General features: G+C 55.5%; 10 protein-coding genes across 10 annotated transcripts; 4 read left to right on the forward strand and 6 right to left on the reverse strand.

Moving 5' to 3' along the window:
* Positions 1–919: 919 nt before the first annotated feature.
* On the forward strand, positions 920–6041 carry SMY2 (kinesin-like protein; the record flags this gene model as incomplete). Its single annotated transcript, XM_046086851.1, has 4 exons — positions 920–1014; positions 1185–1617; positions 1785–5682; positions 5737–6041. The coding sequence occupies 4 exons, from the start codon at positions 920–922 to the stop codon at positions 6039–6041; spliced, it is 4731 nt and encodes a 1576-aa protein (XP_045942817.1).
* Positions 6042–6314: 273 nt separating this feature from the next.
* On the forward strand, positions 6315–7913 carry LDX57_005173 (putative aminotransferase family protein (LolT); the record flags this gene model as incomplete). Its single annotated transcript, XM_046086852.1, has 3 exons — positions 6315–6393; positions 6457–7048; positions 7205–7913. The coding sequence occupies 3 exons, from the start codon at positions 6315–6317 to the stop codon at positions 7911–7913; spliced, it is 1380 nt and encodes a 459-aa protein (XP_045942818.1).
* A 155-nt stretch (positions 7914–8068) lies between these two features.
* Positions 8069–9902, reverse strand: LDX57_005174 (amidohydrolase; the record flags this gene model as incomplete). Its single annotated transcript, XM_046086853.1, has 2 exons — positions 8069–9482; positions 9718–9902. 2 exons carry the CDS (start codon positions 9900–9902, stop codon positions 8069–8071), a joined length of 1599 nt encoding a protein of 532 aa, XP_045942819.1.
* Positions 9903–10238: 336 nt separating this feature from the next.
* Positions 10239–11789, reverse strand: LDX57_005175 (putative RING finger domain protein; the record flags this gene model as incomplete). The annotated part of the gene is made up of 4 exons (XM_046086854.1): positions 10239–10458; positions 10509–10949; positions 10999–11636; positions 11685–11789. The coding sequence occupies 4 exons, from the start codon at positions 11787–11789 to the stop codon at positions 10239–10241; spliced, it is 1404 nt and encodes a 467-aa protein (XP_045942820.1).
* Positions 11790–12480: 691 nt separating this feature from the next.
* FIS1 (mitochondrial fission 1 protein) lies at positions 12481–13118 on the reverse strand (the record flags this gene model as incomplete). Its single annotated transcript, XM_046086855.1, has 4 exons — positions 12481–12810; positions 12877–12970; positions 13025–13043; positions 13100–13118. 4 exons carry the CDS (start codon positions 13116–13118, stop codon positions 12481–12483), a joined length of 462 nt encoding a protein of 153 aa, XP_045942821.1.
* Positions 13119–13198: 80 nt separating this feature from the next.
* On the forward strand, positions 13199–14282 carry spc24 (kinetochore Spc24 family protein). Its single transcript, XM_046086856.1, has 3 exons — positions 13199–13441; positions 13501–13898; positions 13968–14282. The coding sequence occupies exons 1-3, from the start codon at positions 13415–13417 to the stop codon at positions 14143–14145; spliced, it is 603 nt and encodes a 200-aa protein (XP_045942822.1). The 5' UTR covers positions 13199–13414; the 3' UTR covers positions 14146–14282.
* A 71-nt stretch (positions 14283–14353) lies between these two features.
* Positions 14354–15346, reverse strand: LDX57_005178 (uncharacterized protein; the record flags this gene model as incomplete). The annotated part of the gene is made up of 1 exon (XM_046086857.1): positions 14354–15346. The coding sequence occupies one exon, from the start codon at positions 15344–15346 to the stop codon at positions 14354–14356; it is 993 nt and encodes a 330-aa protein (XP_045942823.1).
* A 245-nt stretch (positions 15347–15591) lies between these two features.
* Positions 15592–16261, forward strand: srb7 (med21 domain-containing protein; the record flags this gene model as incomplete). The annotated part of the gene is made up of 2 exons (XM_046086858.1): positions 15592–15633; positions 15740–16261. The coding sequence occupies 2 exons, from the start codon at positions 15592–15594 to the stop codon at positions 16259–16261; spliced, it is 564 nt and encodes a 187-aa protein (XP_045942824.1).
* A 459-nt stretch (positions 16262–16720) lies between these two features.
* On the reverse strand, positions 16721–20301 carry LDX57_005180 (DEAD/DEAH box helicase; the record flags this gene model as incomplete). Its single annotated transcript, XM_046086859.1, has 3 exons — positions 16721–19497; positions 19551–20072; positions 20238–20301. The coding sequence occupies 3 exons, from the start codon at positions 20299–20301 to the stop codon at positions 16721–16723; spliced, it is 3363 nt and encodes a 1120-aa protein (XP_045942825.1).
* An 851-nt stretch (positions 20302–21152) lies between these two features.
* lsb6 (1-phosphatidylinositol 4-kinase LSB6) lies at positions 21153–23563 on the reverse strand (the record flags this gene model as incomplete). The annotated part of the gene is made up of 2 exons (XM_046086860.1): positions 21153–22016; positions 22070–23563. The coding sequence occupies 2 exons, from the start codon at positions 23561–23563 to the stop codon at positions 21153–21155; spliced, it is 2358 nt and encodes a 785-aa protein (XP_045942826.1).
* Between the last annotated feature and the right edge of the window lie 1422 nt (positions 23564–24985).

Genomic DNA, 24985 nt, shown 5'->3' on the forward strand with positions numbered 1-24985 from the left:
TGAATTGCCAGTGACAAACAGGGTGAATCGTGAAGAATCTCACTCTGATTGCATCGTGCACAGCAGCACAGCAGCACAGAAAAGAAAACAAGAGATGCAAATGAAGCAAACCCGCCCGTTTGCGGCCCGTCACCTGGCCGTGGCTGCAGGGAGATTCCGTCCGGGGGAGTTGTGACCACGCACTCGTTCCTGTCAGTGCGAACACTGGAACCTAGGGTCCTTTTGGAGGAATAAAATGAACAGGAGGAATTTTCTCCAGTGAGAGTAAGAGTGTTTGCTGTTGCCCTGTCTCCTTTTCTGCCAGTCACAAATAGTTGACAACACTAATGCCTGTCAGTTCTCTCTATCAAAAACCTCCTAAAAATCTGTGGGTTTGTGGGTTTTCCGGTGGCTGGCCAACGCAAGCGGCCAATGGAGGCCCACCCGGGGGATGAAGGATAATGCCACGCACGGGCGTGTCGTTTGCCTTGGGTTCTTCAATTTTCGCCGGGAGGAAAAGAATCTCTCGATCTTCTGATCTGGACTTGGATCGTCTAGCGTTTGCCTCGAACTTGACCTCTGCCCAGAGACTTCAATCTCGTTCACTCTCCCGAGCTGGTACGTTGTCCCCTGTCCCTGTCCCTGTCCCCTTCCCCTTCCCCTTGCTCTTCAAGAACTCCCTCTGCTCTCGCTCTTGCGGCTTGCATCGACCTGCTTTGACGTGGCTTTCCACTGATTCGGTTCTCTCCCTCCTAGCTCTTTCATCACCACTCTCGTCCAAACCTTTCTCGCAACTCTACTTCCCACCTTCCCCCCCTTCTCCACCACGGTTCAAGGGAAAATCGAAAAACCCATCTTGTAACGAGCTCGCCTCAATATCATTCTTTTTACTTCGCTGAATCGGATCTCTCTCCCTCAGCCAGCGATCGAACTTCCCATAATGCCTACGCCACTCCCTTCTAGTTTTGCTTCCGCCGCTGCTGGCAACGCCCACGACTCTTCTCGAAGAGGTGATGGAACTGCCGGTGGAGAATGGTATGCCTTCTCTCGTCCCAAAGAATTGCAGTGATTTGATTGAATCGTGCCCTCCGTTCTGTATTTGCCGTCGCGAGTTTTCACTCGTTTTTTCTTGCCTTCTTGCGTCTTCGTGTTGTTTCCTACCAGCAAAAAGTCTCTAACCACGCGCCTTCTCGTCGTTATTCTAGGTCTCGATCTCGTATGAACGGAGCCACACAGACTTTCCGCCGTCCTTCAGTTGCCATCAATCCTTCTCATAGCCGAGATACCAGCCAACCCGCATCTGCTACAACCCCCACCGCCGGCGCCTACTCTCAACAGATGCCGTCGAATTACCCATCCAGCGCACTCCGCAATGGGGCGGGCAGTGACACTCGTTACTCCAAAGAGCAGCTTCTAAACCTGTACAAAGCTCAGCGGGAATCGGGGGCTTTGAATAAGAATGTTGCAGATCACTTCGCCGCCGATTGGAATCCCCGTGCCGACACCTCTCCCGTCAACGGCGCTTGGGGAAGGAGGGAGGATTCGAAGGATAATCCCTCCGGACCTGAGGTCTGTTGGGATCACGGCGGACAGATGGAGCCGTTAGGATTGGTGGATATGACCGATGACGAGAAAGAGGTTGGTTTTTTTCCCTCCCCCTTGTTTGGTGCCTCCTCCCCTGCTTCACTAGTGTCCCTTTCTATTTTTTCTCTTTCTTTTCTATCTTGTGTTGGTTCTCGGTGGCTTGACCCCAGCCCATGCTACTTTCGAAACTATACAAGAAGAGCTGTTGCTGAATGGCGTAGTTGTTTACTCTCTCGGTCAACTCCCCGCTCAAGCCGCCTCCCACGAACGCTTCCAAAGAAAACGTCGCTACCGGGACAGGAGGACGCAAATCGTCGATTTCCTATACGCAGGGCCACATGAACAACTACAACACCGCATCCCCTAGCTCTGCTCGCCCCGGACCCAGGCGTCGAGAGACGGGCGATTCCACCGGGAATCCGATGTCTCCCACCGCCAGCGGAACTCGCTTCTTCCGTGACGAACCGAACACGGCCACCCCGCCTCCGTCGCTGTTACGTCGCAAGACCGATTTCCGCGACAACTCGTCCACTTCTCGCTGGGAGGAGAAGGAGAAGGAGTCCGCCAACCGCGAAGGAGGCTCGGAAGTCGCTTCTCCGTTCGGCTCTCTGAAGCGGAGCTCGACAAACCCTCTGAATGTGGCACCTGGCGGAGGAAACTCGCCGTGGGGGCCGTCGGCTTCTCACAGCGCGAGCTTCTCGCCGATGGGGGCTTTTGGCGCGTTCTCCCTCGGGACAAACACCGCTCAGACGCCCACTGCGGAAAAGAAAGCCGGATTTGGCAGTCTGCGCGGCGAGAGTCGCCTGAAGGGCTTGTTCTCCAAGGATAGCACGGAGGATATGTCGGCTTCGATCAAGGAGAAGACATCTCTCAGCAGCCTGGAACGTCTGGCGGAGGGCGAGGGCGACAAGCGCTCGCAGTCGCCCTGGGGGGAGACGGTCAAGACGCGCGCCGGCCGGAGTGAGACGAACCCCTTCTCCGAAGAGATGCGCAGTGGAAGTGCGGCTCTCGGTGGCTCTCAGGATGTCAGCATGCCGTCTCAGGCTGCTCCCGACCAGCTGGGCTTCTCGGCCTTTGGAATGACCTCCAGCATCCCCGGCTTTCGGGAGCTGATGCAGAGCCACGAAAATTCTCGCAACCCCACGCCCAGCCTCCTTCAGGGTCACGAACCGACGAGCCCGACCAACACCAACCCCTACCAGAGTCCCCACGGCGAGAGAGGTGGCGGCGTCGGCGTCGGTGCTGATGTGGATGATGTGGAAACCGACGGCTCTGACATCCAGAACACCCACCACCCCGGACTCACCGGCCTGCGTGACCCGGCCAGCGCGTTTGGCTCGATTCGACGCGTTGGATCGGGCATGGACCTGCCCTCGATTGATCGCAGCCAAACCTCCAGCGCCGCAGGAAACCGCAGCTTCTCCGGCCTGGGAGGACTTGGCGGCTTGTCTTCTCTCGGCGGTGCCGGTGGCTGGCCTACCTCCGGTGCCGTTGGTACTCCGACCCGGGAGCGATCTGCCTTTGCCGGCGGATTTGGTGATCCCATCTTCGGGTCCATGGCGGATCTGCAGTCCCCGAGCCTGTCCACTCTAGGCGGTAGCGGGCTTTTCAGCCCTCACCCGGGCGGTATCAGCGGCACGGGCAGCCTTGGCCGCTCCAGCAAGCTTGGATCTCTCTTCCCAGCTGCCATGCAGGAGCAGATGCAAGCTGACCATCCTGCGAGACCCGATCTCGGCAGCCTGGAGGAGAGCATGCGCCAAGCCGACGCTCAGCAAGCCGACAAGCCCGGGCAAGTAAACGCGCCTGCCACTACGTCCACTTCGCAAACCCCGGTCTCTGCCGTGGGCTCGATCCCGCCCTCGATGACCGCTGACGGGGCTCCGCCGAGTCAGACCCCTGGACCGCCCGGCGGCGGCCTCGGGGTTCCTCCCGCTCAGCAGCGGACTATGGTCATGCCCGACCGCATGCGCTGGATCTACCGCGACCCGCAGGGCAACATTCAGGGTCCCTGGACCGGTCTCGAGATGCATGACTGGTTCAAGGCCGGCTTCTTCAGCCCTGACTTGCAGATCAAGAAACTCGAGGACCCTGAGTTCGAGCCTTTGGCGCAGCTGGTGCGACGCATCGGCAACTCTCGCGAGCCTTTCTTGGTGCCTCAGATCGGCATTCCTCACGGACCGGAACCCAACCCTACCGGCACTTGGACCACGAACAACGCCGGCACCGCGCAGCCTCCGTTCCCCGGCAGCTTCCCTAGCTTTGGCACCACCTTGACTGCTGAGCAGCAGAATGCTCTGGAGCGCCGGAAGCAGGAGGAGCAGTACCTGATGGCCAGACAGAAGGAACACCTCGCCCAGCAGCAGGCTCTGATGAAGCAGATGCAGTTCCAGGGCGTGCCTCATGGAATCCATCCCCATCAGCTCCAGCATCACTCGAGCGCCCATAGTTTGCACAGCCAGCCCAGCTTTGGAAGCATCGCCTCTCCCGTCGGCTTCCAGCCGTCACCTATCCAGGGCCCCATGCAGCAGCAACAACAGCAACAGCAGCAGCAACCCCCCGTTGGCGGGTTTTTCGATGCTGCCGCTCCGCTCCGCTCGGGTGGTCTGCCCAACGTCGGCCCTCAGATGCTCGGAACCGACCTGGGCAGCAGCCAAGATCAGCTCCCTGCTCTGCTTGACCGGTTGAATGTGAACCGTAACGACCCTTTCGCTTTTGGCAGCCCCGCTTCGTTGACCGCGCGCCAACCCGATAGTCTGTTTCACTCCCAGCAGGTTGCTTCCATGCTCCAGGACCGAGCTCGACTGCAGCAGGAACAAGACCAGTTCGACAGCACCCAAGGCGACAGCCTGTTCGACCAGCAAGCCCGTGAAGACCGACTGCGTCAGTTTCAGGCGTTGAGAGGTCAGGAAGGTGAATTGGGTCTCCCCACTCACCCCGCCATGGACTCTCTGGAAGATGAGGGCGAGACTTTGACCTCGCAGGAGCTTGCCGCTGGCGTGGCCGCCCTCGAAGCTAGTCAGGAGGGCACCGAACCCGTCCTCACTCTGTCCCAGCAGGTGCAGAAGGCGGCGTCGGCCCAGAGAGAACAACAGGAGCAAGAACAGCAGCAGCAAGAACAACAACAGCAACAGCTCCAGCAAGAGGAACAGGCTCAGATGGAGGCTGCATGGGGTGGTGCTGGTCTTGTCAAGGCCGACTCCGCCATGCCTCAGCCCTTCCCTCCCCCTCCTTCGGCCTCGCCGCTGCCCGCTCCCGCTGCGCAGCGCAACCGCCAGAATGTTGCCGAGTCCCTGGCCGCCAACTCTCGATCCCAGACTCAGACTCCCGTGGAGGCACCTACCACCTCGATCGCGCCGTGGGCCAAGGAGGCCAACGAGCTGCCCAAGGGACCTTCGCTGAAGGAGATCCAGGAGGCGGAGGCTCGCAACGCCGCGCAGAAGGAGGAACTGGCCGCTGCCGCTCGTAGGGCGCAGATGCTGGCCGAGCAGGAGCGACTCAGCCAGGCCCAGACGCAGGCCGCGCCGGGACTGCCTTCCACCGCCAACTGGGCTAGTGCCGGATCCCCCGCCACTCCTTCGTCTGCCGGGTCCGTGTGGAACAACAAGGGCCAGACCCCGTCCAGCGGTACCGCCAAGAAGACTCTAGCGCAGATTCAAAAGGAAGAGGAGGCCCGGAAGCAGCGTATGGCCGCTGCCGCCGCCGCCGCCCAGACTGCCGCGGCCATGACTGCCAGCGTTGCCCCCCCGACTACCAGCCCCCCCGCACCTTCCTCCACTGGCAAGCGTTATGCGGATCTGGCCAGCAAGGCCCCTGCCGCCGTTCCCTCGCCCGTCTCGGCGGCTGCCACGACTGCTGGTGTTGGTGGCAGCGCGTGGACCACGGTTGGCGCGGGAGGTAAAGCCAAGGCTCCTCCCGCCGCTCCGTCCGGCCCGCGGTCAACCAGCGGACCGGCTCCTCTGCCGGCGTCGCCCGCTCGCCCCAAGCCCGCGACGGTGATTAGCGCTCCCCGGACCGTCACCGTCGGCAGTACGCCCCCGGCCAACCCTAACCGCGCCGTGGAGGAGTTCACCAAGTGGGCCAAGCTGACCTTGGGCAAGGGGCTCAACAGCAGCATCAATGGTAAGTTTTATTATTCTCTGTGCTCAAAGAAACGTTCAAGCTAACAACAACTAGTCGATGACTTCGTTCAGCAACTGCTGCTCCTGCCGGCCGATTCCGAAATCATCTCCGACTCGGTGTATGCCAACTCGCAGACGCTGGATGGACGACGCTTCGCGGAGGACTTCATCCGACGCCGCAAGATGGCGGACAAGGGCATTGTGGACCCGGCGGTGGCCAGCGCATTGGCGGAACAGAGCACCGGAGGCTGGAGCGAAGTGGCCAAGAAGGGATCGTCGTCGTCGAACGTGCAGCGCGAGGAGGACAACAGCAGCGCGGCGTTCAAGGTGGTTGCGCCCCGGAAGAAGGGCAAGCGGTAAATGTGATATTGGACGTGGACATTATTGGACGTGAATATGATGAATGGATGGAATGTTGGGGGGTATTTTGGAGATAAGCAAATGGGTTGTAGATTTGCGGAATGATATTGAATCGTGAATCATATCAAGATGAGTCGTATAATTATGTTGAGTCATACTGCCTGCGGGGTTGACTATCTATCTACCACATCTTCTCTCTTCATCCTCCTTCATTCTCTTCTTTCTTCTCCATCTTGCTTTCCTCGCAATCCACAATTGATTTACTACATCAACATGTCCTCCCTTATCCCCTTTGGCGATCCCATGAAATCGCAATTCCTCATTGATACATCCTTCCGCAACCTCAACCACGGTATATCCCTCCCCATATGCCCCCGCAATCCACCCTCAGACCAACCAACTAACACATCCCCAGGATCCTACGGCACCTACCCGATCCCCATCCAAACCACCCAACGCGCATTCCAATCCGCCGTCGAATCGCGCCCAGACCTCTTCCTCCGCCGCACGCACTCCACCCACCTGGACGCCGCGCGATCCGCAATCGCAGATCTCCTCAACGCCAGTGTCTCCGAATGCGTCTTCGTCAAGAACGCCACCACCGGCGTAAACACCGTCCTCACGAACCTCGATTTCCAACCCACCGAAGTGCTCGTCTACTTCGATACGGTCTACGGGGGTGTCGAGCGGGGTCTGCAACATCTCTCTGAGACGCGGGGTCTACGCACCCAAAAGGTAGAATATACGTTTCCGATCGATGGCGAGGGCATCGTGGATCGGTTCAGGGAGGTCGTGGAGGGTGCCAGACGGGAGGGTAAGACGGTGAAGGTGGCGTTGTTTGATACTATCGTGAGTATGCCGGGGTTTCGGTTCCCGTTTGAGCGCCTGGTCGAGGTTTGTAGGGAGATGGGGGTTTTGAGTCTGTTGGATGCGGCGCATGCGGTGGGCCAGGTGGAGTTGGATTTGGGGAAGTTGAGGCCGGACTTTTTGACGAGTAATTGTCATAAGTATGAAACCCCTTTCCTTTGTTAGCTGCTTTTTGTTTGACTATCTGGCCCTATCCTACATTGCCTCCTCACCTTGGTCTCTTGCACCACCTGGTGTTCAATGTTGGAGATGGAATGAGCCCAACTGAGTACATGTATACTAAACCATGTCTATAGATGGCTCTACACCCCCCGCAGCTGTGCCGTCCTCTACGTCCCCTTCCGAAACCAACACCTCATCCGCACGACGCTCCCTCCTTCATGGGGCTTCATCCCACGACCAGACCCCTCCACCAGTAACCCCTCACCTACACCCCCAGAAAAATCCCCCTTCGAATACCTCTTCGAATACACCGCCACGACCGACGACTCCGCGTACCTATGCGTGCCCGCCGCGCTAAACTTCCGCAAGAACGTCTGTGGCGGGGAGGCGCGGATCTACGAGTACTGTGAATCGTTGGCGAACGAGGCCGCAGATTTGGTTGCCGAGGCGCTGGGGATGGAGGTGTTGCAGGAGCCGGGGTTGGGGGTCAATGGGGAGGGGAGTTTGTTTCGGAAGTGTGCGATGACGACGGTGAGGTTGCCGGTTTGGGTGGCTGAGTCTGGGGTACAGGGTCAGGATCAGGGTCAGGAAGGGGAGAAGAAGGTGACGGTGGAAGAGAAAGATGGGAAGAGAGTGGCTGTTGTGCCAAGGGCCCTGGTGGCAGCCGTGTTGGGGTGGTTTCGTGAGGAACTGTTCCAGAAGGGCACGTTTGTGCCGGTGTTTGAGTATCAAGGGTCTTTGTGGACGAGGCTGAGTGCGCAGGTTTACTTGGAGAGGAGTGATTTCGAGTGGTTGGCTGGTGTTTTAAAGGAGTTATGTGAGAGGGTGAAGGCGGAGTTCTAGATTTATAGAGGGGTCTTCTAGTAGAGTCTAAATTGAATTTGCAAGAGGAGTCTCGATGGAGTGGTTTGATATAAAATTAGGGCACGATCAGTTTAAAGTAGATAGCCTTCTAAAAATCATAGTTTAGACTAGATGTACAGCCCATCAAGACAGGATCATCTCTTATACACTCTCCTCCCCTCAAAATACGTCTCCTCCACCGTCGCATCCAGCAACCGATCCGCCTCCCACTGCATATCCACGACCACAAAATCCGCCTTCATGCCCTCCCTCAACCTGCCCGCATACCCATCCGCAAAGCACGAATACGCCGACCCGGCCGTAGCCGCCGCAACAGCCTCCATCATCGACAGGGCCAGATGCTTGTTGAACACCTCCACGGAGTCCGGCTCACGCGCAGACCGTCTCGTCGTCGCCGTATACAGATTCCTGAACGGCAGATGCGGCGCCGTCGGCGAATCCGTCCCAATGGCCAATTGCGCTCCCCCGTCGAGAAACTCACGGTACGCAAACGCCCTCTCGCAGCGCTCCTTGCCCAACAGCTTCGGCCATGCCCGTACAATCGCCGGATCCGCGTGGACCGGCTGCACCGACGCCGTGATCCCCAACTCGCCCAGCCGCTTCGCGTCCTCGGCCGCCGTCACTTCTAGATGCTCGATGCGATGGCGTCGACCCTTCGTGCCAACCCGTTCCAGCACATCCACGGCCATCTTCACCGTCGCGTCGCCGATAGCATGCAGCGCGCACTGCAGGCCCGCCGCGTCCGCCTTCCGAACCACCTTCTCCAGCATCGTGGCGTCCCAGAGCGGATCGCAGTTCGTGCCGGTGCTGGCATACGGCTCTGTCAGGGCCGCCGTGCACGCATCCACCACCCCGTCGCAGATCACTTTGATACCGGCAATGCGCAACCCAGGGCTCGTGGTGAGGTTATATCGCGCATGCAACTCGATCGCGCGGTCCACTTGCTCTAGGACCTTCGTCTCATCTGCATCGGGAAGAATAATCCAATGCGACGCGATACGCAGCGTCATCCCCTTCTCCCCTTCTCCCTCTCGAAACGCCAAAACCGTCTCCCACAAATTCTCATCCGTCGCCATCTCCACGACACCCGTATACCCAGCCCCATTATACGCTCTGACCGCATTCCTCACAAACCCGATTTTCTCCTCCCTGCTCGCAACCTTCGCCACATGCGGCCAGACAATATTCACCGCCGCAGCCTCGCTCAACAGCCCCGATGGGTTTCCGTCCTGGTCACGATGAATAACCCCGCCCGCGGGGTCAGGAAGATCCTGGACGCCGAGTTCCCGCAATGCAGGGGTATTGCACCACGCGGAGTGTAGGTCCTTCGAGTCGATGAAGATGGGTCGGGGGTCGAGGTCGTCGAGCATTGAGGCTAATGCGGCGCCGTCGGTCATGGAGTGCATCCAGCCGCGGCAGAAGAGGCGGGGGAGGTGCGGGTTGGCTTGGGCGTAGGCTTGGATTGTGGAGCGGATTGTTGAGAGGGAGGTGCAGGGGGAGAGATCGAGTTTGGAGAGCGAGGAGCCGAAGAGGAGGAGGTGCATGTGTCTTCTCTCGAGTTAGTCTTTCTTTTAGAGAAGATTGAATGAATAGAAGAATAGAATGATGCAAGGTTGAACAGATAGTAGATTGAACAACCATAGATCATGCGCGCCATTATTGGATCTAGAGATATGAACGGAATTCATCCATATCTGCATGCATGATGCATGTATACACAAACATCCACACCATCTCACACCCACCAACCCCCAAAGAAAAGACAGAGATAGAAACGGCTTACCCATCAATAAACCCCGGAAAAACCCTCCTCCCCTGTAAATCAACCACTTCGACATCCCCATCCACCTCGGGGACATCGTTCCCGGTATACGCGATCCGATCATCCTGGACGAGCATGCAGGTGGAGAAGGTATCCTCCGCTGCGGAGTCGCTGACGATGAGGCCGTTTTTATAGAGGGTTTTCATTTTCAATGATACAAGATTTCGGAGGGATGTGATGTGAGAATATAATATCGAAGAATACGATACGAATAAAAGATAGGAGAGGTGTAAGTAGAGGGAAATGAAGGAAGTAGAAAAGAGGGGAGGAGGGGGAGTCAATTGTAGGGCGCAAAGTGGAGTTGGAGACGGTGGAGTCTTTCCTTATCTTGATCTGTTTTTGATCTGCTGCAGCTTTTATCAAGAGAATCTACCGAGTAGAAGAGGGAAAGGAGTATAGAATCTCTCTCCATTGGCATACTGCATTAAGTCAACGTGTTCATCATGTCTACATAGGGAGTACTCAGTCCAATTCCCTCGCAACTAATTCCCCCCTCCGAATCGGCTTCGCATCCATCCGGTCAATCCTCCGCCCGTCCCTTGATCTCGACTGTTTCGTCGCTCAGTCTCGCCCTCAGCGCTGTTCCTGCCCCCTCCTGTCGGCTGCCCGCTGTGTTCGGGCACGCCACTGCTGTGACGGGACGTCTCAGGGCTGCTGTCAATCACCACGGGGTTGTCGCTAGTACCTTCGCTGCTCTCATTTCTGCTCTCCTTAGCACTGACCTTTTCGTGTCGTGATCGCCGTCGACTTACTGTGCAGGAGCATCGATACCCCGTCGGCAATGAGGACATGTGTTATGCTGGCTCAACCACATCTCGATACAGCTGAAGTGAAACCAGTGCTTGCACGGCAGCACCGTCACCTCCGTGCCCACCTCCACCGGGTCCATGCAGATCGAACATTCCGCCTTGCCCTCGTTCCCCAGCATCTCCTGGTCTACCTTCTTCTTCGGTAAAGACCGGATATCATTCTGCGAGGCCGGCGGGGCGGCGGTGTGATCGCCATTTCGGTCGATCAGCTCCGAGATCACGCGGTCTAGCTCTTCCTGCGAATACACCGCATCCCCGTTTCGTTCGAGGTTCAACAGCGCCGAAAGCATCGCCAGGGGGTTGGGACCGGTCATGACCCGGAACCCGCCGTTGCCAGTCTGGTTGATTCCACCACCGAAATCGTTGCGAAAAAGTTCCAAGATACTGCCACAATTAGCCACGTGCAGCTCGCAAGGGAAAAGGGGAAACGCACTCGCCCAAGCTACGTAAAGGAGTAGCCATTGGCTGCGGACCGTCCGCATCGCGAGGATGCAGTCCATCGTTATGAAAGTCCGAGCCGCCTCCATACCGTAGACCATAGTCAAAGGACCCGTCGTACGCTGCGCCGGGCGCTCTCCGCTGTCCCTCCAGTCCCGCCGGCTCGGGACCCTGCCCCCATCCTCCAAAACCATGTTCGTTAGAATCCTCATTGTGCTGCTGCCACGGTCTCCGTGGTTCTCCCCAGGGCTGCTGACCCGCGGGCCGATGAGGATCCGTCTGCTGATAGAGCCGATTGAAGACCGTGTCCAAGCGCCGCATCATCGGCATCAACGGATCATTTTGCATATTACCCTGCGGGTCGGTTGACCGTCGTCGAGGGTGCCCAGACGAGTACGTCGTGCTGGAGAAGGTGAACCGACCGTCGGGCGAGCGATAGGTGTGATGCGAGAAGCCATTTCCTGAATTATTTCCTGTGCCTCTGTTGCCGCCGGCGAATCGATCCTGAAAGTCGTCCACGCCGGTGGAGGCCCAGGGATTATGGTTTGCGAACGGGTTCACGGGTGGCGTGAATCGGTCTTCGGGCGCCTCTTCAGGAGGGTCGGGGGCTTCGGTGTCAGGGGGGATTTCAATCTATGGAGTCAGCTATCACGGTGCATCTCGCGGGCGCAGGGAACATACAATCTCGGTGAATTCAGATTGGCAGGTCGGACACGTCAGTCCGCGCTCATTCCGTAGCCACACCCCGCTACAGGCATGGCAATACATCCGATCCCCCGCATCCATGGCGACCAAAGTAGATAAGTGGTTGGTGTTGATAATCCAAGAAAGATAAAAGACGAGTAAACTGAAAATGATTCTGTGTATCGAGAAGGTCGGGTATCAAACAAGTCGAGAGACTATTTATCTAAAAACGGACTTGAACCAATGGGCTGCAGATATGCGAGGTTTTGGTTCCCTGACGAACTCAGCGTCATTCTTGGTTTCGGGCCCGCATGTACTGAAAGGTTGACGGGATATTCCATCAAACTAACGGGCATTCATTGTTTCAGGGGGGTTAGTAGAAGGAAAGTAGAGGTGAAGAGTGAGGAGACTGGGGAAACAATGGAACGGAGTCAACGAAGAGGAAAGGCGAAGGTGGAGGATGACGTTAGCAGGTGGCGTGCCTGAGAGATCAGTCACCAACTTCCAATTCACCAAGTCTCAGTCTGAATGTCTCAATCACATCAAGTTGATCATCAAACATACACCGTACATCCTGGACTGAATATTCACATCTGCTAAAGCTCAAAGTCATGGACAACAGAACGCCATCACATGCAAAACAATCATTTCATCCCAGTATCAAAACCATAGCAATAACAATCAATAGCAAGAGCAAACCGCAGTAACCCAGGCCCGGATCCATCCTACCTATGTACATCTCAGCAAATTATGTGCCTGCTCTTCCTTCAGCTCTTCCTTCAGACCCTGTGATTTACCGTCTCTTCGCTCCCCGCAACACCACACCCCCAACGACACCCGCCGCCAGCGCCAACCCGCCCACGATCGCAATGCCCAGCAGTCCCTCCTTGGACACCTTCTCCTCGATCAGGGTGCCCAGGCTCGCCGCCTGGAGGTTGGCCGGCTCTTTCTCCAGCAGCAGGTCATTGTATCGTCGCGCCTCGCCGTAGTTGCCCAGCTTGTAGTTCCCAAGGGCCAGGTAGTATAGACATTCTCGTCGTCGCTCGGGGGCCGCGCGGAAAATCTCTGATAGTAGACGGACGCCTTCTTGCTGTTCTGGACGGGCGTTGGATTTGATCAAGCCCTTGACAGAAAAGAATGTTAGAGTTGCCGACACATACGGGTCGGGAGGATCGGATCGTGCTCATACCCAGGCATAGTTGAATTTCGTCTGAATGCCGACGTAGTCGCCTTCTTTCTCGTACTGCGATCGGAGCACCTGCAGCTCGGCTGGCTTTAGGGGACTAGAGCATAGTTCAGTCAGTGGGTTTTCGGGGAATAACGGTGAAGTCACACACCTCTCAGCGTCGGCGGCATCTAGAAGGCGGTTAGTTAGCATGGTAAACATTAACACATCGAGGGGGATCACATACAGGGTAGATTCGAGCCCATGGTCGTAGGTAGTATATGTATGGCAGTAAATCAAAACGTCAAGAAGAACAGCTCCGGGGATAAGCAGATCGCTCAATCGACTCGATGAAGGTGAGGAATGACCGGCGATGATGGTCGCCTGGATTCTTTCGTCACGCAGTGGCGGTGCACCCAAACTGTGGCGCTGTGGCAGTTGCTGCCCCAACGAAAGTATCAACAGTCGCGGATGCTTCCTCTGTCGGTATCATCACCACAAGAATTGTCTATCTCCACGTTTTACTAGGAACTAGCCATAAGTCTCAATCTCCTTTGCCAAAATGCTTCTCGACGAAAGCCCTGCCACGGTACTACTCCCCCCCCTTCCCTCCCACCACCCGATCGATCAACTAACTAACAACAATAGCTGATCCACCACACAATCGGCAACTTCAACATCCACCCCGACAAACAAGCCGTCACGCGCATCAATGACTCGCTCGCCACCCTCCAGCAGTCGCGCGACCTGCGCATGCGCGAAGCAGAATCCTCCATGAAGAAGCTGTCGCGTCACCTGCACTCCTTGACCGCGCAACACGAGGAGGCCGTAGCGGCGCACGACGCCGGCAAACACGCCGCCGAGATGGTCGAGCTGGACACGAAGAAATTTCGCATCGCGAAGGCTGCCACGGAACTGGAGATCGAGAGCGAGAGGCTGGAGAGCGAGCTGGAGATGCTGAAGGAGCGATTGGCGGATCTGGAGGCTCAGGGGTTGGAGGGCGACGAGGGGACAAGGCGCGAGAGAGAGATGGACGATGCGACGATGTGAGTTCCCCTCTCATGGTTTTGGTTTTGTTTGGATATTCGATAATTGGATGCTAATCTGATGGGCAGTCTTCGATTGAAAATCTATCGGTCGCTGGGAGTGGATATCGAGGCCGACGAGGCGGGCACTTTCAACAAGGCGGTTATTCGCAACAGTCGCAAGGGCGACGTGCACGTTGTCAACATCGATCCGAAGTTCTCGCGCTTCTTCTACTCGAATTACTTCTGGTCGACCATGCAGGGGTAGTTCCGTTGATTGCTTTCTTTTCTACTATTCCTTTTCGGCGTTGAAGGTTCACGACGCTACGATTTTTCTTCTTTGCAAAGCTTCATTGTCTACATAATATACCCTGATCTGAAATAAATTGCTATACAGTTTATACACTATGATACATATGATACATGACGGGAAGGAGGGACCAGTACACTGTAGTTGGAGGATACATGCGCCTGAATCAGACCGGCCATGCCCTCGACTCCAACAGCTGGCGCACCTTTGCCCTCTCCTCCTCCGACAGCAAACAGCAGCCCCCTTTCCCGTAGAGAAGTGGCTTCTCCGCCGGATACAGCTGCTCAATGGCCTCTAGCACATCCGACCGCGTATACCTCGCATCGCCGGCCCCATCTAACCCCCAAACGGCCATCCACTGCGCCTCCAACCGCGCCATCCTCTCCTCCACCGAATCCATATGCTCCATCTCCTCCCCGTCCCACGTCAACACCACCTCCTTCTTCACCTCACCGTCCCCCTCGCTTGCATCCACAGACCCTTCGGAAGACGAAGGAGAGGAATACCTCATCTCCACCCCCAAACCCCCCGCAACACCTAACCTCTCGACCCTCCCATTCCAAAGAACCTGCCTCAACACCCCCGTATAATCAACCATCATCCAAAGCACCGGATGCTCGCTCCTGCTCAACGCATCACGAACCCCCTTCGTCGCCTCCCTTGTACTAACGAGCACGCCGACCTGGTTTCCCGTGCGCCACCCCGCCGGCGCATGGCGTCGTAGCGTGCCTTCGAGCTCGCGCACTAGGTTCGGACCTAGCTTCGTCTTCATCGCTTTGCATTGTACGAGGACTCGCAGCGGGTGCTCGTGGCCTGGTAGGTGCCATGTGCCGAGGAGGTCGATGCCCGAGTCGGAGCGCCCGCCGGTGCGGTGGAGGTGGAAGGAGGAGGCGCGGAGGGCCTGTTGGACGGTGTATTCGTAGTGGGTGCCGATGTAGGTAGTTGTTGTTTGGGGAATGTTGTTGCGGGAGGTATGCGCGAGGAAGGTGGGTAGATTGTGGTGTGAAGAGCTGGGTGGTTGGAGTGGTTGTGGTGGGAGCTTGAAGAGTCGCGATGTGAAGGTGCTGAGAAGGCGGCGGCGGTTCAGGTTCAGGTTGCGGGGGAGGAGGAGGCAGGATGAGGAGGAGAAGAAGATAGGACGAGTGGTTAGGCGATTCATTTTATAATTTCATGACATGTCATAGCATTGCGCTTGGTCTTGGTGTAGTTAAGTATGTGTATGTGAATGTATATGTGTTTGTCCGTTTTGCTGGTGTCGGGGAAGTAAAAAAGTCGGAGAATCGAGGAGCTAATCTTATCGATCGATCTAGCCTTTCTCTCTCCATCGGCGTCATCCTTCTTTCTTTCTTCCTTCTCTTCCTTTCACCTCCGCTGTCATTCCTCTCCTCCTCACCACCGCCCATAATGGCAGACATCCTCACCCAACTCCAGACCTGTCTGGACCAAGTACGTCTTCCCCATTCCCTCCTCCCCTCTCAACCATACCTACCTGCCTTACCCATCATCCATCCAACCAACCAACCAGTTAGCTAAACTACTAACGAAACCAAAGCTAGCAACCCAATTCTACGCCACCCTAGGCTACCTAACAACCTACCACGACAACTCACCCGCAATCCCACCCCCCGGAATCAGCACCGCCGCGCCCGCCCTCGCCCGAATCCCCAAGAACTCGTCCCTGCCCCCAGCACCCGCTGGCGCACCCGCCGGCGCCCAAACCTCCCCACCACCATCGCACCCCACACAAGCAGGCGGCGACGCAGAGCCTGGCACTGGAGACCCGAACCTTCCGCCGGCAGCAGACGCGCCGCGGGTATTTGCGAGTCGGCAGCGCGAGTTAGCGCGCGATCTTGTCATCAAGGAGCAGCAGATCGAGTACTTGATCTCCGTGTTGCCGGGGATCGATTCGAGTGAGGAGCAGCAGGAGAGGAGGATTAAGGAGTTGGAGAAGGAGTTGAGGGGGGTGGAGGAGGAGAGGGAGGAGAGGATGAGGGAGTTGGGACGGTTGAGGAAGAGGTTGGAGGGGGTGTTGGGGGCTGTGGAGAAGGGGGTTTATGGGGATCGGTCGTTGTGAGTGGGATAGTCCTCTGGGATAGTCTTCTAAGTTTGGGTTGGGGGTTGGGTCTTGTTGATCTTGATCTTGAGATGGATGGATGGTGGTGGTGGTCTATCTAATCTATGGCTGGTCTGTAGATAATGATGAACAAAGAAAAGAAAACTTCTGTATTCAATGGACTTGCGTCCTTAGTATCCTGTCTAGGTCTGCAAGTGTACGAGTAATAAGCTCCAACGGTGTACTGTATCAACCGTCTCCAAATCTTCAACCCAAATCGCAAAACACCAATAAGTAGAAAATAGAATAGAATATAAAGTAAAACGCCCGAGCCGTAGAAGGGTATCAAATATCAACCGTAATTTTGTCCCAAGTCAGTGTCCGTGAATATTTATCACCCAGAAAACAAAGGTCGCATGCGTAAAATGAGATGAGAGAAATCGAATAGAAGTAAAAGAGCAGAGACCACAGAAACGGAGATCATTTGAATAATCCCCGGTAATCCCTCATTCGTTGCTCCTGGACCTCCTTCTTGTCGAGTTTGCCGCGGTTCATGCTCAGATCGGCCAACTGCTGCTTCTTCTTGGCCAGCTCGAAGATCTTCTCTTCAATGCTGTCCTTCATGATGAACTGGACCGTGGTCACCTCGCGTGTCTGCCCGATTCGGTGCACGCGATCCACGGCTTGCGCCACTGCCGCCGGGTTATACTGCGGCTCCATAATGTACACTTTGGACGCCGCCGTCAAGTTGAGTCCTACACCACCAGCGCCGATAGTGGCGAGAAGCACGGTGATCCGGTTATTGCTGTGGAATTCCTTGAGGGCTTTCCCACGGGCCGCCAGCGTCATGGTGCCATCCAGCCGTGCAAAACTCGTGATGTTGTTGTCTTTCAAGGCAATCTCGATCAGATCCAGGTGCGACGTCCATGCGGAGAACACCACGCTCTTCAAAGGCGGTTCCCCATCTCCCAATTTCCGACTCTCTTCAGCCGTGGCTTGAAGCTGCTCAACAAGAGCGATAGTCTTGGTGTGCGGGCCTTCGTAGTCTCCAAGAACCTTAGACTGTCGTCGACTTTGCTTAGCTTTGACTTGCTCGATCAGATGATCTTGCAGTCCCCCAACGGTGATGTAGGAGTACGATGCGGGGATCCACCCTTCGCACACTTGGCATTTGATATCCGGCAGCAATGAGTTGCTTCGGCTGTCGAAAGCGTGTTTCCAGCCGGAAAAGCAATCAGGGCAAAGCACGTCATAACAAGGAAGTACGACGGCAATGGGAGTTTGCCGGTCCACGGGGCCAGAATCAGAATTTGGTTCCTCCAAGCGCCTATTGCACGTGGCACACGCGTCCCCCGAAGATTCCTGCATTAGGACGAACATCTCGTACGCCTTCTTGTCGGACACTTCGGCGGTATCATTATCCCCGCCCTCTTCAAGGTTGATGGCATCTTGGACGCTCAATCCCTTGATCCGTTCTCGGTCAGCGGCGTCGAGTAGCTCCTTGCCGTGAGCGCTAATTTGTCGCAGGATCATCATCGCTTTCAGGATGTGATGGTACATGCGGCCCTTCATCTTCTGGTCTTCGCCAGCGATTACTTTCATCATCACGTTAGACTCGTTGCGGAAGAAATCATGCAATTGCCTTTCCTTGTCGGAGAACTCCAATAAAACGATCCGGTCTTCTCTGGCGGGAATATCGATCTTGTCCTTGACCCGACGAAGCGTGAATGAGTCCACGAGCACACGCAAGCTAGCCAGAACGGTGGCATCCCCAGTCTTAAACCGACTGAGAATGTGCATTCCGAAGTTGGTCCGGTCGTTGTACGGGAAGAGCCCGAGGAATTTGGTCACAGAGAGGAGATCCTCGAGCCGGTTTTGGATCGGCGTTCCGGTGACAGACCACTTGCGCTGCGAGTTAAGCTTGAAAATGGCTTGGGTCTGTGCGGCCGTCTGCTCTCGGATGGTGTGTGCTTCGTCCAGGACGATTCGGAACATATTCATCTTTGTCAGAGGGCTCACACCCCGTTTTGCGCCCCTGCCGGACAGTTCGCTGAGCACGATACTGTAGGTTGTGATCACCAGGTCATACTGCGATAATTCTTCAACGTTATTAGTGCGCCCTGAGCCGTGAAACACGTAGTAGGAAACGGCTCCCGTCTTCAAATGGTCCTTGATCTGCAGGACCCAATTGTTCACCGCAGTCAATGGAACCACGAGCAGCGTGGTTTTACTGTTGCGAATTCCTGGATTATCTTTCACCATGTCCGTGGGTGGAGGCAATGGCGCCCAGTTACGTGCCTCCTCTAAGGAGGACACGACAAGAGAGAGTATGCTCAGTGTCTTACCAAGACCCATCATATCTGCTAAGAGCCCGCCCAGGGTTTGCGGGGGTTCTTCATCCATCGTGATGCCGCTGATAATCTCGCGGTATTTCTGCTTGCCGCTGGCGGAGTACTCGATTCTCCAAAGAGAATTGTTGTCTTTCTCCTTGGGCCCGAACTTGCGCGGCTTCTCTTTTTCGGTCATGAACCAGAGGGCCTGCTTTTGATGCCGAAGCAAAGGCGTTTTCAAAAGAGAAGGAGTGTCCATCTCAGGGACGTTCTCAGCACTCTGAAGCTGATCAAACATCTTCATCACTGCATTGTTCACTTCCTCCGCCGACCGTACTTCGTAACTGACACCGGGTCGGCCTCGAGCAGCGGCTGCGGGCAAGAGGCCGGCCTGGGCGCGTCTTTTCTCAGCATGTGGGTTGAACACCGGCACTCCTTGTTCCACGCTGAACGGGGTGCCAAGCCAAACATTACGCTGTCCCAGGTGATTTCCGACGAGCTCTGCATCCTTTCTTAGACCGTATAAGTTAATCGAAGCCCGATAGAACTCTGAACAACATTCCCCGGGCCATTCACTCGGTTTTCGCTGCCGATAGTCCAATCGTGCAGTGATGTCCACCTTCAAACCCGGCGAGTCAAGAAGCGGAGCTATCGCAGAGGCGGTCCTCGTATCAACAGCTCCAAAAATGTTGCCATGGGGATCCGAGACGTCGATGCGAATGTTTCCCTGAGTTGCAATACGGTGTACCCCTAATTTCATTGACGGCCAATTTGTATCACCGAAGATCGTTCCGCCAGCAGGTTTCGGAACCATAATAGCTTGGATCATTGCATTTTCAATCTTTCCATAGCAGACCCTTTGGATGCTAAGGTTGTTCGAGCCGGTGACTTGCAGATCGTCATCGCTGGTGGATGCAGCTGGGGCATCTAGATAGCATTAGCAAATGGCCTTTGTCTTGTAGCAATATGTCGTATCCTACCAAGGGTCAAATCGACAACATCTGGGGTCACCGGAAGAGACGCTTCTGGTGTTGACTGTTCTTCCTTCATCCATTTGCCCAATCCGCTGTCCCCAGTGGCGGCAAAATTCCCTTTCTTGGGCGGGCCATCTTGCTCGTCCTTCATTTTTATTTTCTTGTAAGGTGGATTCACTCGCCTCTCCACCCCATACATATCCTCAATTAAGCTACCATGGCGCAGATCCGCCCCGGTGTCGAGCTGATCACAGCCACGCTTCGCATCATGTTCATCGTCGCTCTGCGCGCTCGTAAATGTGAATTCCAACTCGGGCTCTGCTTTCTCGGAGGGCTGCGGCGATGAAGTTGCACTGTCGGTATGCGACTCGAGTGACTGGAGCTGGGAACTCGACCTAGGACTCGACTTGACGGAAGTCCGGCCACGACGTTGGGGACTGAGGAATCGTTGCGCCGCGGAGGCGGTGCCGGCGGGCGCGGTAGGGGAACGGGTATTACTCTGCGATGATTTCCCGGACTCCGACCGGTCTGCGGTGTCGATCAGTGAGTCTGTGTCATCCAAGAACATAGGATCTTCCGGGGGCGAGGGGCAGCGCCTAGGTGAGGGGGGCAAGGGAAAGGATTCATCCTGGGCCTCTGAACTGGGGTCGCTGTCCAAATCTGGTGTTCCAGCTGGGGATTCCGGGTTGTTACCATTTTTGTGCATTTGCTTTCTGTACGCTCTTGGGTCCAAGAGCATAGCAGCATGAGACGCCATGGTTGTCTGCTTCCGTTCTCATGCAGATGCGGGTATCCGAGACAATGTATGCGGGATGAAAGGTTTGCGAGGTATGAATCGCGATTAAGAGTTTAAGATTAAAGTGAGAGTTGCACAACAGAGATAATATAGATTTTGTATAAAGGTAACTGATCGAGGCGAGGCTCTTGAGCGTCGAGTGTTGCGAAGGTCACTCAAGGGTGAGGAGTGGCCGAGGTCTAAGCAATGCGAAAGGAAAGTGAGCGATAAGAGAGTCGTTACAGCCCTTCCATCGCGAAACCCACGCGCAAGCGATCGACGCTGTCGAATGCAGGCACTGGGTTGTACAGAGACGAAGGAGAGAACGAGAGGGAGGAGAGGAGTAGAGAGGGGAAGGGGAGAGAATGAGAGTGAGAGAGGGAGCTGCTCGAAGGGTTTCTGCCTCGCCGATGATTATCGCATGCCAAGCCCCGATAAGATCGGCTTATCAAAGCAAGTCTTCGAAGGGTCACGAGGACCTCAGTTACTGGGAATTGCGCGATTAAATGTATCTCTCTATTTGCAGGCTGGTTCCTCTTTCTTTTGTGTATCTCAACGTCAATAGAAGAATTAGTAGTGAGACCAGCAGCAAGTCTGTCGTCTATATACAACATCAGGGTGAAATTTTCCCATCCAAAAAAACAGGCCGCAAATCATGCGACATCGCAAACCGATTCCTCATGCCAGTTCTGCCCATAACACGCTAAAAGTGGAAGATGACGGTCATGACGACAAGTAAAGTAGGTAGTTGAACAAGAAATAGAAGGGGAGGAAGAAGAAGAAAAAGTGGTAAAATGGGAAAGAATAGGAATCGTAGGGAACAAGATGGGTGCCTAGCACCAGGTGAAAACAGGGTTTTTGCTCTTGACAGCTTCAATTCGCTCCACGATGACTTTGCGTTGGTTTCCTTCCATTCCCTCGGCAGCTGCATATCCCAAATCACCTTCCAAGTCATCACTACTCCAAATCAGATGCGCTGCACTGCGCCCGTTCGAAGACACCGAACTATGCTTCTGATGCTTCTTACCCGGCCGAGGAGGGAGGGTGGCCCAGCTCTGATCCAAGCCTCGATCGTCGCCGAAGTCGTCGATGTTTCGTCGGCCGAAGCCATAGTCGTTTAGCGTAGCAGGGCTGCCATTCTGAGCCCGGGGCATGTCAAAGTCACGGGAGTGACGGCTCCGGGAAAGCTCGAATCGGTTGGGGTTGGGGAGTTCGTTTGGGGAGGATCCCAATCCTAGAAGGTCATTCTCCGGACCAGTGCCCAGAGACATGGCCGCACCAATGTCCATTTCCTCGTTGTCGGGGTCATAACGGTCGTAACGGTCGTAGGCCCGGACTTTGCGTCGTTGAGCCTCCGTGGATGGTCCACGAAGGGGAATGGCAACCGGAACGTCCACTAAATCGTCCCAGACACAGACTCGAGTACGTCTGGTGAGCTCCAACGGACCGTGGTCGGGGTGCTTCAATGTCTCGACAACATTCCATGCTTGGCCCTTCATCACGGCGATCTGCCTGGCGAACATACTCTCCTTGAAGTCGTCATCCTGCGAGAACACCCGTCGGAGGGCCATCTGCGTTCCACTCCACCAGGCTGTTGACGTGAGGAGTGGGAGGAAGTGATCTCTCGTTCTTTGGGAGAAGGGCTGTCCTATTAAAGAAACAGGGAGAAACAGCCAACCGAAAGGAAAGCTTCGCCACTGAGCAAAAATCAGCATCATGTTCAAGTACGACAATTGAATAGAGGACTTACGGCATCCGGGTGTTTCCATGGCCATGACAAACTGTTATCAATTGCTCCAATCTGAATGGACGCCTGCGGCTCCTGTGCGTTCAATGGGGTTCCAGACCGACTGACGGCAACCATTGTCTCGTGCCTCTTGTATGGATATGAAGCGGTGGATGGCTTGTCAGAGTTAACTGAAATCGGTCGTGCGGGAGGGAGATGATCGTCGTCCTCCTGCTGAGCCCCGTTGGGTTGCGGCGGATCGGCCACAATGGATACTTCCTCCGTGTTCCAATCGATCTTGATCATCCAATTGTCTAGCCCACGGTCTGTGTTCCGCATGATGTAATCCAGAATGACCAATTTCTCCAGCTCCTCCCTGAAAGATTGTTTAAGACCTTCGGTCCAGTAGAACCGTCGCTCGCGGCTCTCCTCCCGGGGCGAGGGAGCTTGGCCGGGAACATGCACCTCCTCATCTTCCTCCTCGTCGTCTGAATGAACACCGGAAGGTCGGCAAGCTTCATTCCAAGGGCGCTTCTTGCGTTTGGGCGCGTCCTCTGCGCGGAATCCAGTATTCGCCTGATCCGGCCAGGGGTGATCACGCAGGAACAGGTTTGCATCCTTGTAACCCTTTAAGAAAACCTGGAAACTACCTGCCTTGTGTGGGAGCGGTTTCTTGCCCATCCATGCCTTTCTCCGATCCCAGAAGTCGTAGTAGAATGATTTCGAAGATAGATACACGATATCGGTGTACGGAACGAGGTTGGTGCGTAGGCGCGAGTCGAGAACATAAGCGGCCGCTTCGGAGACATAAGACAGATTGGGGATCAAGCAGGCACGCCCGAAAAAGCAAGGGAAAAGATTCCGGTGAATCCACTTAGTCCATTTAGGATTGCGGGATGCGTAAGGTTCCTCGTCTTTGGGTTTGAACACACCCACGACCTTTCCATCGGCATTGCGCGCAAAGTAACTGCCGGAGCTACCTTGCGAGATCATGCGAGGGTGAACGCCCATCTCAATGGCAATGCGGACGCCCTCCACCACTTCCTCGAATTCGTCACGGGCCCGACGTTGCGCCCCTTCCACTTCGTCCGACTCCAGCGTTTCGGCGGTGACGGGCCGGACCCCGTCGGGGGCCTGGAAGACGGAATGGTAGATCTCCAATTTCTCCTCCTCCAAAGTCTTCCCTTTGACCTTGTTGATCTTGAACTTCGAGGCGATTTCCTCGGCCCACCGCTCCAGGCGCGCATTGATGGCCTTGATGTCTACGCCGGAGTTTCTCCGGCCTCGTCGGTAATGTCCGCTGGGTCTTCGTCGAGGTTCGGGGGGGGAGGCGAGCGACGAGGCCTGCATCTGGGATCGGGATGAGATTGGCGCATATCGGGGGGCGGATTCGGATATCGTGTCGGCGGGTTGGTTAAGTTCATCGTCATCTGAATAGTCGTACACATCATGGGATCTATCTTCTTCTTCCTGAGCCAGACGGGCGTATCCCGACGTGGCGGGTCGGTTTTTCGGCATGGTTCAAGAAATCTGGGGGGGGAGGAAGCTATTGCAAGAACGCGGAGGCAAATACAGGTCGTCTCATCGGAAGTAAAGGGAAAGAAGAGAATGATACAATTAAAGACGTACTAAAGAAGGAGAGAATGCAAAAGCGCAAAGACTAAGAGGAAAAGAAGAATGGATGAAATTAAAGAAAGATAGCACACGACGGGAGGGAGGGAATTCAAGGCATTGCTGGGGAGGAGCAGAAGCAGAGGAACGAGGAGAGCAGCGGGAGCCGGGAAGGGACACGCAAAAGGCCAGAAAGTCCAGGCAGGCAACTTTCCGCCAGCACAGAATCCCCGGTTACCGTACCGTACACGAGTCTGCCACGCTCTGCCCTGCCGTCAGGGTCTGCAGAACCGGTACGATACCCGACGATACCGCACCGCCACGGCGGTGAGCCGTGTGGCTCCACCGGAGCTTAAGTTCTTACGAGTCGAGGCCCCTGAATGATTGACATCCTCTTCGCTTGCAAGATAGCCAGGGGTCACCCTAGGGTCCAGTGGGCATTCTCAAGGAGCCACTGCTGAAGCAACCTTCGTCCTTGAATGCACCTGCTGTTCTGTATCTTTGCACGGCATACGGAGTGCTACCGGTGCATGAGATGAGGTATCTGCATGTTTCTACTAATAGAAACAAGATCATCGCTGTCCACATGGAGACACCTGGAAAACCCACGAACTGGCCTCCTCCAGTTTCGCATAGATATAACCAATCGATCGGCTGATATACGTCAATTCAGTGCATATCGTTTCCGCAGATGTCGTCATTCGTCGACGTTTAGCCAGGGCCTTGGCTGCAGATTTGTACACAGGTGTATACTAGTCATCTCCCATACTGGGATGCAAATTTGAAAGCCCCTGAAACGGTTAACAGGGACCCCTTTCATGAGATACTCCACAACTGGGCTGAAAAAGCCGCGCAGGCCTCCCATGTTCTCTCCCTTACCTCCGCATGGATACACCTATGCACAGGATTTGCCGAGGCAGGGAGTACCGAAGACGATGTGGGCCCGTAAAGTCGTCATCATCAAAGCCCTATCGATGACCGAACGCACCGACTCGGATTCAATTGTCCTGAGCTTTCTGTCGAGGAAACCCTCCTCTCCGCGATCCTCGTCCCTAAGAAAACCCGTGCTAGGAAAGTTGATTCCATATTCTGTACCTTCATCCGGCATCATGCCCCTCGTTCCATTCTGAGTCTAGTCTCATTGAATGTCTCAACGCTTCGAGCTCTCCCGTCGCTTCATCCATATTCTCTTTCTGTCAACCTTCGAGATACTCATAAACCCTGACCGAGAATCAGTGAATTGGCGTGAGCTTGCAACCCGTAGCCGAACAGTAGGATTCTTTAATTTCTGGATAATAGTCTTTGCTCTACCCTCGAAGTAGAGCGCGC

This window comes from Aspergillus melleus (assembly GCF_016097325.1).
Source record: "Aspergillus melleus strain CBS 546.65 chromosome Unknown contig3, whole genome shotgun sequence".
Lineage (NCBI taxonomy): Eukaryota > Fungi > Ascomycota > Eurotiomycetes > Eurotiales > Aspergillaceae > Aspergillus > Aspergillus melleus.